Source organism: Anolis carolinensis, chromosome 2 (assembly GCF_035594765.1).
Source record: "Anolis carolinensis isolate JA03-04 chromosome 2, rAnoCar3.1.pri, whole genome shotgun sequence".
NCBI classification, from domain to species: domain Eukaryota; kingdom Metazoa; phylum Chordata; class Lepidosauria; order Squamata; family Dactyloidae; genus Anolis; species Anolis carolinensis.
Genome location: NC_085842.1, coordinates 179,600,923 through 179,611,658, shown reverse-complemented (window position 1 = coordinate 179,611,658; position 10,736 = coordinate 179,600,923). Strand labels below are relative to the sequence as shown.

The 10,736-nt window shown below is 43.6% G+C and overlaps 1 protein-coding gene across 13 annotated transcripts in view; it reads right to left on the bottom strand.

The window, feature by feature from the left end:
• Positions 1 to 7,994: 7,994 nt before the first annotated feature.
• Positions 7,995 to 10,736, bottom strand: part of huwe1 (HECT, UBA and WWE domain containing E3 ubiquitin protein ligase 1) — a 133,643-nt gene continuing 130,901 nt past the window's right edge. For all 13 annotated transcript variants that reach the window (XM_062971198.1, XM_062971201.1, XM_062971196.1 and 10 more), the window contains 3 exons: positions 10,101 to 10,282; positions 9,590 to 9,780; positions 7,995 to 8,518 (listed from right to left, as the gene is read on the bottom strand). In XM_062971198.1, coding sequence (XP_062827268.1) covers positions 8,416 to 8,518; positions 9,590 to 9,780; positions 10,101 to 10,282 — 476 coding nt within the window. In that variant the 3' untranslated portion in view covers positions 7,995 to 8,415. The remainder of the gene's footprint in view (positions 8,519 to 9,589; positions 9,781 to 10,100; positions 10,283 to 10,736) is intronic.

Genomic DNA, 10,736 nt, shown 5'->3' with positions numbered 1-10,736 from the left:
CCCCTTTCTCTGTTAATTAAAATAACCTTTATTCTTGAGATTCTTTCATAGCTCGTTTTTCCTTTCATAGAAAGGGTTGAGGTTCTCTGAAAGTAGCAAAACATTACTTGTGCCCTACAAACTTGTCATGCCGGATGTTTTGCTGCAGGCAATTGTTACTCACCCAAGTGACAATGTTAGACACTGGCTTGCGTGCTCCATAGGCGCTTAAAAGTCATTTCTCCCTTTAGAAATAATGAATGACTTCAGAGAATCCACACGCCATTGTTGCCATTAAGAGTTCTACTTATAACAATAATGAATGTGCCTCATAGCATTTTCACAAGTTTCCAAATGTGACGTTTACGCAAATTGAGCAGGATGTGGCCCATTCTCAAACATCTATTATCGGGTTTGTATCCCACCCTTCCTGGAAGGAGTTCAGGGTGACAAACATAGGATTCTCTAATTTTAATCTCACAAGTTCCCAGAGCAGTAGGTTGGACTGAATGATAGCGGATTTGCTCAAGGTCATCCGCTGGACGTCATGGCCAAGTGTTTATTTATTATTTGATTTATATCCCTCTAGGGAATTTGAAGCTGATTTAACACATCAGAATCTATCGACATAGCCTGCAATCTAAAGAAGGAAGAGAGGAAAGAGATTTTACAGCTTTCTCTGGCCTCTAAGAATTGTATATGCGCCAGTTAGCACAGAAAGCATTATCACAAATAGCATCCCCACATATGTAATTTCTTTTTAGAGTCTTCAGATCTTTTCACACTTTTATTAGTAACCTTACTCAAAACCCTGAAAGATTACTATAAAATTACTAAAGGAGAAGCAAGTATATATAAAAAAAATAATTTGGCTTATGCCATGTGGAGACTTTTGTATGCTTTCAAGTGCCACATTTCATTGGAAAATAGTCGTCAGCACCCCATTTCTTGAGACCCAAAATAGGCTTTCCTCATGTAATAGTCTCATCCTTGATTCCCTGCCTCACTTGCTTGTTCACCTCTCAAACACAACACTTACCACAGCTGAGTCCAAAAGCAAACCTAACTTTCTTGATCTATAAAACTGGGTCTTTTTTCATCATGTAATGGTTGCACCCCTTTTTTCGGTAAAAAAAGATAAAAGGTGCTACTATTATGTGATGGAATGCAGCAGTTTGTGACTTTTGGTGATCTTCTCATTTCATTTTCTTGACAAGACAAATTCCTCTGAAAGTGTCCCACTTACTTAACTGAGTGCATATCTGAACCCTGTTCTTCAGAGTCTAGCCCAACATTCAAATCACAATGGCACTCATTGTAGAAGAGGGAAATTCAAGAATAGCAGAGCTGCCCTATTTCCATTACCACATGGACTTTCGGGGACCCATGTCTTTTGGAGTTCCAGCATAGGGGCACTTACTTAGATGAATAATCACATGTAATATTGAGACTAAAAATAATGCAGCAAAGAAGTTTAAATATACTTTTGGGAGTAATGGGATGGATGTATTTATTCTTCCAAGTGTTCTGACTTAATTAAACAGGAAGGGAAGGAGGAAGAAAACAGAGACAGAATGGAAATGCTGAAAACAGTGTGGTTACTTGCAGGATAACAGGTCTGATTTCACGTAAATTTTTCCAAGCAATAAGATATCAGCAAATGGCAGTAGAAAAAAAACTTTCAAAGGTAAATGGGTCAGAGGTGTGGGGGCTCAAATATACAAAAATGAGCATCATTTGTGATGCTCATTTCCAGTATCAAAGTGGAAGAGAAAGGCATGCCATATACAACTGCCAGAATTAACTATCTTGTTGCTAAAGGCCCAATTCCAATTGTTTGTTCCCACAGCAGCAAATCCATTACAGTAAAAGTTGAAGTGTTTGTATGCCATTGATTTAGGGGAGTACTTTAATAGACATCAACAACTGGATTTAGGTCAAAGAGAGGAATCCTCTGATTCAACTCTCACCTCACCCAAGCCTCTTACACCCTGAATTTGCTTATATATATTAATACAAACGTTATCATCTTAGGAGCTGAATAAAAATGGCTGATTAAAATATGCCTCAAGCAACTCAAAGCATGCTATATCAATGGCATTTCTTGTCTTCACAACATGTACATTTGAACAAAGCAGCAGTTGTGCACCAGGATTACCTTTGTGCTGCTGGCATCTCCTCCTCTCCTTATACCATTTGTTTCTATGAAGCTAACAATGCTATTTGAAGCTAAAAAAAAATGGTTGACTCTTTTGCACGGCTGAAGAGCATGTGCCAATCAACTAGACTGTGTGTGATATAATGATAGTTTACGATGGGGCAAGGCCAGCAGAGTTGAGATCCCCATTCAGCCACAAAATTCACAAAATGGCAGTCACTACTTCTCAGATTTGTTGTAAAAATAAAATAGATCCCAGGTGAAGAGAACATTAAGAACAACAGGTTGCTTGCCTGTAACTGTTTCTTTGGGTGGTGATCTGTGAAATTCATGCATATGGATCTTCTGTGCATGTGTGCAGTTGTTTGGAACCTTCTAGATTTCTTAATTTGAAACATTTTGGTGGTAGCCCCACCCACTCTCCTCATACAGTATGAGGTAGAGCCTCAGTTCCCTAGCTGCAAAGACAGCAACCAAGAAGTAAAGACATGACCAAGTGGGGAGGATGGGTGGAGATGTGCAAATTTCACAGATCACCACTCAAAGAAAAAAAATTGCAGGTAAGCAACCTCTTCTTATTCATGGTGTCTGTGAAATCGCACATATGGGAAACTAGCAAGCTACTAATCTTTGGAGGTGGGTCATGCCACACAGGAAAGTAAGACAGCTCTTCCAAACGCAGCATCCTTTTGAGCCAGGGCATCCAGCTTATAGTGAGAAGTAAATATGAGCAGTGTGGGCCATGTTGCCGCTCGGCAGATGTCATCAATAGGGACGTGTAGGAAGGCATGAGAGGCAGCCATGGCTCTAGCAGAGTGGGCTTTCACCTGTTAAGGAGAACTTTGCCCCGCCAGTTGATATGTGAAGTGAATCATTGAGATAATTCAGGATGCCAGCTTTTGTGAGGACACTGGGAAGCCCAGAGCATCCTTGCGGTATTTTAGAAATAGTCTGAGACTTACTATGGGGGACTGTTCTGGGTATGTAGAAAGCCACGCCAGACATTCAAGGAGTGCAGGGCCAGCTCCTGATGGAAATGTGGAAATAGACATCCTTCAGGTCAATTGTTGCAAATCACAGCCCCTTTCTCAGAAGAGGCAGAATGGTAGAGAGGGTGACAATTCGGAACTTCTGTTCTTTGATAAAGCCCCGCAGATCTAAAAGGGGTGTAGTCCACCATCACTTTTGGGCATGAAGAAGTAGCGGGAGAAGAAACATTCCCAGACCCAGGATGAAAAAATCCAAGAGATAGACCCTTTGGACAGGAACATCCGCACTTCCTCACACAGGTAAGTCAATGGGCGAGTGACCCAAAGGGTACCGACCGGGGGATATGATGTAAACCCGATAGTGTAGCCCTGCTGAATGACAGTGAGTACCCAAGAGCCCATTGTTATTGAGAAGCATGCCCTAAAAATGGGGCAAGGTAATTCAGGAATCCTCCTGGGGAAGATGCAAGGGGACAACATTGCAGGTAGCAGGTCCCTCTGATGTGGCAAATGAAAAACTGAGCTCCAACAATTTAGACAATGGGAAACTTGAGACAACTCTGAACAAACAAGAACAACAGGTGTAGTGTTGCTTTCAGCGGGAGCGGGGCTAAAAGTGTCTCTTGGAGTGGTAGGCCTGTTTACCTCTGCCATGGTGTTGGTTCTTGATGGGCAGAGGTGACTTCCTGCTGGCTGGAGTTGACAAATGTGGGTATTGCTTTGCTCTGTATGATGGTGGACTGGAGTCTGTGGTAGTACTGGGGATAGTTCCCTCATTGTGGTCTTGATTGGAGGGGAAAAAGAGAGAAGCCGTATTTGTGAGCTGTTTGTCTCATCTTTTGTGTGTGCTCCAGTTCGGAGTCAGTCTCGGAGTTGAAGAGGCCCACATTGTTCATGGGAAGATCCTTGATTACTGAACACGCTGAGGTGGAGAGGCCTGAGGTGCGGAGCTAAGCGTGAAGACACAAGGCAACTGCAGTAGCCAAGAGGTTACATGAGGAGTCTGATGTATGTTTTGCAAGTTCCTTCTTCAGGCTTGCTAAATGCTGAATGCTTTGGGTAAGGCCTGCTCCTCTGGAGGGAGGAGATCAAGGTAGAGACAGATCTTTCCCCATAGGAAGTTTTGATACACTCCCATCTCTGTGCTGTAGTGAGCCATATGAGAGGAGAGGCACGCTGATATATTCTTCTCCATAGCATCCAGCTTTTTCCCTTCCTTATCAGCTGGCGATGACTGTGGCTTCTGGGATGGAAGTGCGTGGCTAACATCCACTACAATTGAATTAGGCTTGGGTTGTTTAGCAAGCCACACTGCTGTGTAGAGATCCACTCGGTAAACATTGTCTACCCTTTTTGATATTGCAGGGACCAAGGAAGGCGAAAGACCGGTGGTCTTAATCAGTGGTAGCAAGTAAGACAGCGACAGCAGTACAGTAGAAGCTGGTGCTTATTGCTGAGAAGATGGGAACACAGGGCCTTCCACTACCATGGAGGGCTGTCAGGTGGGTAAGTTCAGGGCCAGTGTCAACTAAATCATAAGGGTTGTGAAGCCTCTAAGGTCATTTGATGAGGAAGGCTCAAGGTCAGCAGACAGGCCAGTTCAGGGCTGGCCATATAGAGCTGCCTCTGAGGCCATCATTTGGGAGGAGGGGGAATTTGGCAGCACTGCAGGTTGCGCGTCGTATGCAGAAGGCGTTGCTACTGAGGCTGCCAGTGGATACCCATGATCCACCTGAGGTGAGGGGTGTCTCAAATGGCTGTAGCCATAGTAGGCGCAGTGGGGATTGGGCGAGTGAGAGTGAAAGCATTAGTATGAGTTCCTGTAAGGGCAATGAGACAGAGAGCTCCAAGAGTCTGTAGCGCGAAGTGATGGGAGGATCTGTAGCGCAGAATGATGGGCGAATGGCCTTTCGATCAAAGTTTTGAATCTGAGCTCTTCTCTGTTGCACTGTGGGTTTCTAGGAATTAAACCCAGGGAAGGGTAGTTGGTGAAGCCCCTGGCCCACAAAGGTCAGCAGGGCCATTGGCTGCAGAGCTGGGGCAGTACACTCGGAAGCTGGTGGTTGCTGGGGTTTGACCTGAGGCCACTGAGGCTAGGGACGCCTCCTGAGCCCGCCTGGTGGGTTGGGCTGGAGGAGAGGTTTACTCCGGGGGAAAGGGGCTGAGGGCTTTCTGCCACTGGGTTTCTTTTGCTCCTTTTGTGCTTCTTTTGCCTTCACCGCCGCAGAAGAGAGGCAGGAGGCTTTCACCTTCTTTGATCCTGTCACAGGGGGCTCATGGGAGTTTTCCCAAGCACGGAAAGCTCCGGAGTCGCGGGGGGAGAAGGGATCCTATGCCCGAGAGGCTGAAGTCATTACAGGCAGCTCAGAAGCCATGCATTTTGTTGGGCAGGAAGACGGTGGTGCCAAAGCCTGCTAGCAGAGAAGCACCTTGGATTGTGTGATATGGCCTTCCCCCAGGCATAGCAAACACGGTGTGACCATCCGAGTCTGGGAGCTTGCTTCTGCAAGCCCCACACTTATTAAAGGAGGTGGAAGACATAATGGCAGGTAAGAACTTGCCTGAAGGTGATCCAATGGCATTGTTCAAGAGGTCCGAGTAGGGGGCCGGCAGAGAGCAGGGGATAGAAGCCAGTCAGCAGTCTGAATCAAACCAAGAGTAATAAGGAGAGGCGAAGAGCGATTTTCAAAAGCGAACCGAGTCAGAATCCATTAAAACTGTTAGCAAAGAGATACAAGAGAGGTTTCAAGCTGCTAGTAGCGGTGGAAAAAAGGAACTGAGGCTCTGTCTTTGCCCAGTTTAGGGTGTTGTTATACAGCACAACTGTCCCATGAAATGCTTTCTCCTTCTTCAACAATCTATGTCACAGTTGTGATCTATATATAACCATCCAGATGCTGAGCTGTACCTCCCATCATTCTGCACCCAGGATATGAACCAAAAGGATGAAGTAACAAATATTTGCCACCATTATACTGTTGTGCCCTAAGACTGTCAAGTGATTAAGCAATTTTAAGCAATCATTACCTCCACAACCATAATGTGACAGTGTTGGCACATAAACCAGTATTTTTTGGTTTGTTTGGAAAAGGTTGATTAAGAAGTGGACTGATACACAGTTAGTCCATTTCTTATCAGCAGTTTGCTGAAGATTATCACAAACATCACCAAAGTGGGCAAATGTAAGGAAGCAGATCAAGCTGAAAAAGCAGCAGAATAACAGAAATACGGGCAACAGCAGGGAGAATGAGTGTGCAGATTAACATATTCAAATTAACAAGAAAACAGGCACTTCTAACTCAAGGTCCTGAGGAAGTCTTGCTAGCCTCGGCAGACTGGATCAATGGACTACTAGCTATGAAGCATAGTGTGGAAAGGTTTTTGGACAATTACAAGAACCCCCTCCCAGAATGGTCACTGGATTCTGGGAATCACATTGAAATTCTCTTGCTTTGCTGTAAAGCAACTTCAAATGAGGATTAGACAAGTGAGCTGGTAAGAAAGTAAAAGGGAAAAGGAAAGGGAAAATTGAAACAATGGGTAGGAAGCTGCAAAAGCACGACTGAAGACCATCTGAAGTAAAAATGGCAGTCTTTTTTGTATTCAAGCTTATACCAGGAAAAACACTGCAATCTATTTCTAGCAGAGGATGTGGAATAAATTTTCCTCACCAGAAAAAAACAAGGCTAAAAGGTAAGCATAACAACAAGAGAGATAAAAATAAATTATGAGAAGCGATACCATCAAAGGAATTCTAGATCAGAGAGAGCTGGAAGGAAAAGCCCTGCTTAAGCAATGCCAGGGAAAGAAATTGACAAGAGGGGGCTATGAACATCCTGTTTACCAATGAGCTTGAAGACACGCAACTTCTCTGCCTCTGTCTGGGAGGCAATGGATTGATCCTATTTTGTGTGAATTCCTCCTCTCATCAGGTCAAAGAATGGAATGACTGTCTTCATTCTTTCTGTCTACTGTTTTAGATTAAACTCTGGGGGAAAACCAGTAGGGGGATTTGAGAGAGAGGACTCGAGAACATGATTATGGTAACAAAGACACATTTTTGGGTTGAACATGTGCTCAGAGCATCCTATACCTTATGTATGTCTTATGTCTTCGCACATGTCTTCTGTCTGAGCTACTGCTTCATTCCAAGCTGTTGGTGAACCTCAGGATTCTAGTGAGAAAGAAAATCAAACCAACAAATCTACCCTGCAAAATCAAAGAAACTACCTCCAGTACCTCAAAATACTACCTCAAAATAGTACGTCCCATGTCTCCATCTAGTGGTCACCCTCCCCACATAAAAGTAGGCCAAGTGAACTCGAAGGCATAAAATTCTGCAATTTCTGAAGGATAAACCTCCAATTCAAAGTGCAGAATATATTATTTTAAATGCTTCCTAATTTTCTAAAATGGTTCAGTAGCCTCAAAGTTGATTTTGAAAATTTATTTTGGCATGGACTGTCGTGATTGTTTGGAAACAGCAGGGGAAGGTTGGGGAGAGGACAAATGTACTGGGCACCGAGACCCCAACCGGTTAGACGGGAAGTCTGGCAATGCATCTGCTGTCTGGATGTTTCAGACATAGCCCCGAGCTATTCCTTCTCGAACGTGTGGGCTCCAAAGATCAGTTAAGACTGAATTGCTCTGTTCAGGATGCCCAGGACACTCACAATGAAATCTCCTCCTCAAATCAAGAGAAACCAATCCTTCCCACAATGGATGCACACAGTTATTGCAGTTATTACTCAAAAAGTTACATATGTGCAGTGCACTTTGTTTGGTTTCCTCCTGAAAATTTTCTTATTAAAACCCTATGGCTTTTCCATGCCCACTCCGCTTCCCAAAATCAATACAGGCACAAAGCATTCTTATCAAGAGTGCGCTTTTATTTTTATTTTTTTTCCTTTTTTTGGAATTTTTTTAAACCTTAGGTTCCTTTCCAGCAGCAAATGGGTGCCAAGGAAAGAGACCAACAAAAGAATCCAAACGCTCCCTCCCGCCGCCTCATCAACACATTCCAAGCACAAATTAAGAAATGCAAACTAAACCAAAAAATATATATATATTTATATATATAATTTGTCTTTTTCTCTCCGGGTTGCACCCTGGCCCCGCCTCCGAAGATGGCTGATTGGCTGGGGGTCTCTGGCTCTCTTCAGTAAGGGGGCAGCAGGGCACACACACACACACAGGTGGTTGGAAAAGGGGAGGAGCATCGCTCGGTTCCACTCCCGCCCGTTGCTCCCCAAGTCTGACAGTAGAAAAATATGGCAGCTGGAGCCACCCTTACGCCAGGCCAAAGCCCTCCGAGCACTCCTGGATGGCCAGTAGCAGCATGTGACGCAATTTCTCATAGCTTTCATAGGCAGGGAGGTCCAGCTGGTTGAAACTGGAGAAGGAAAGCAGAAAATATATCAAGGGGGGGAGGACACAGAGCAACAGACCAACTAATTCAATTTCAAAGGATACTGTCTATGGCAAAAGCCTCTTCGCCATTTCCATCTAATTCCTAGGCCTCACATACTTCAGAAATACTTATTGCACTCATTTGCAAAGCTGCAAGCATTTTGGAGATCTACCATCCTTTTGCCTTTGATACTTGGCAATGATTAGCCTGAACCAGACACTAGATCCAGAAAATATGCTGAATAGACAATTCACAAAGTTGAATATGTACAGTATGGCCCCCTTATCCATGGAATCAAAACGCATGGTTTCACTTGCCCATGTTTCAAAGAATATTCCTCTTGGGAGTGTTTGTGGATGTCTCTAGATCAGGCATGGACAAACTTTGTTGTTCCAGGTGTTCAATTTCAATTCCCACAATTCCTAACAGTCGGTACACTGGCTGAGATGTCTCAGAGTTGACATTCAAAACATCTGGAGGGACAGTTTGCCTATGCTTGCTTTAGTTCTTCCGGTGCAATTCTATGGTATTTTTATGACTCAAGCATACCATAAAATCAGTGTAGAACCTAGAGAGTCTCATACATAGAAGTGCTTGTGGGCCTCTCTATTCTATGGTATGCTTCCTGCCCAAGTATAGTCAAAATACTAAATTCACTATTATCCATAGTTTCAGGTATCCAGGGCATGTTTGTCTTGGAATGTATCCCCTGCATATATGAGAGTCATGCTGTACATTCCTCTCTTTCCTCCACTAAAGCAAACTAATTTCTTTTTCAGTGCCCTTATAGAAATCCCAAACAGGCCTCCAGTTGGGGACAGAAATTGTTCAGTGAAATGAGTCCCTCTGCTAGTTCACCCAGGAAATTAGGTAGTATGGTTCAAAAGCCAAAAAGACCAAAAATAAAGCCAGCCTTCAAAAGAACTGTACAGAATTATTGGTCTCTTTAAATTATCCCTTCACTGGGGATGGGGTCACAGGGTAATCTGGTAATTAAAGAAGTAATTAAGAACTAATGACTGAATATATCAAACACATCTAGTTGTCCCTTACCACGTATGAGCAGAAGGCAGCCTGTCTGTTGAACGGTCATCTCTGTGGATCTGGAATTTCTGAATACCATTCATGCCCTCCAAGGCAGCAAAGCCCTGCAAGGGCACTTTGGATGTGCCTGTGACAAACTGCAGGAACTTCGCTCTGTCTGCCTGATCAAAAGAGCGCAAAGCTCGCCAAAACCACTGGATCTGTGAAGAAGCACAAGAAAGAGTGGAATGCAAAGTCCAAAGTGGTGACTATCTTTCAGGCAGCATGGGAAGCCTGGAGATCTCTAGAACACCCTTATCTCCCAAACCCCCTTTTGTCTTAGACAGAGGAGGCCCCTTTGCAGCAAATAACATGTAGCTTTCATAAATTTAAGCTCCATGTCTGATAGTTATGAACAAACTCAATTTATCAATGTTCCAAAAAATAATGAAGTTGGGAGTAACTAGTTATCTTTTGATGCTGCAATTCTTAAGAAATGGAGAGTGTCAGAAAAAAAATCTGAATGCATGCAAAGTCTAACCTGTATAGAGTTTGCCTGATACTTGTGATACTCTGTGTTGGATTTCAGGTCATCTATGTCGATGGTGGGTAGGCCTGAGATCAGCAGCTCTAGCTCTTGCTCTGTGAAGATGGAGATGAGGCGCTTGGGGATGATCTCATAGAAGCCCTCCAGGAAGGCAGCCAGCTGCTTGCGGATTGCTCCTGCCAGGGGAAAACAGAGCTTGTTCATGGGAGTGATGAAGGGGGAAGAAGTTCCAAATAATCTGTGGCTCAAGCAAGAACTCTGCTGATAACAGCATTTTCATCCCCCCCCCCCCCCAAAGTGTGCATATATTTTAATAGTCACCATTTCTCACATATGTTTTAAAAGGGGAAATGTGAAATAATATTACTTTTTCACTCTGACCTTGTTTGTGACTTCCTTCCCCATAATGAATATAATAATAAAAGTGATAATAATAATGAAGACATGCTATTTGAATATGCATATGTGTCTATTTTCACACGATAACTGCACAGTATGTTTAGCATCTGATAGTTCTGAGACCTGCTTGAATTTGCATTAATATTCTCAAAAGCAGTCTCTGGTAGATGCATGGAAAATGGTTAGTGTGTGTGAAGATGCCCAGGTGAAAGCAGAGATTAAATCTTCTTG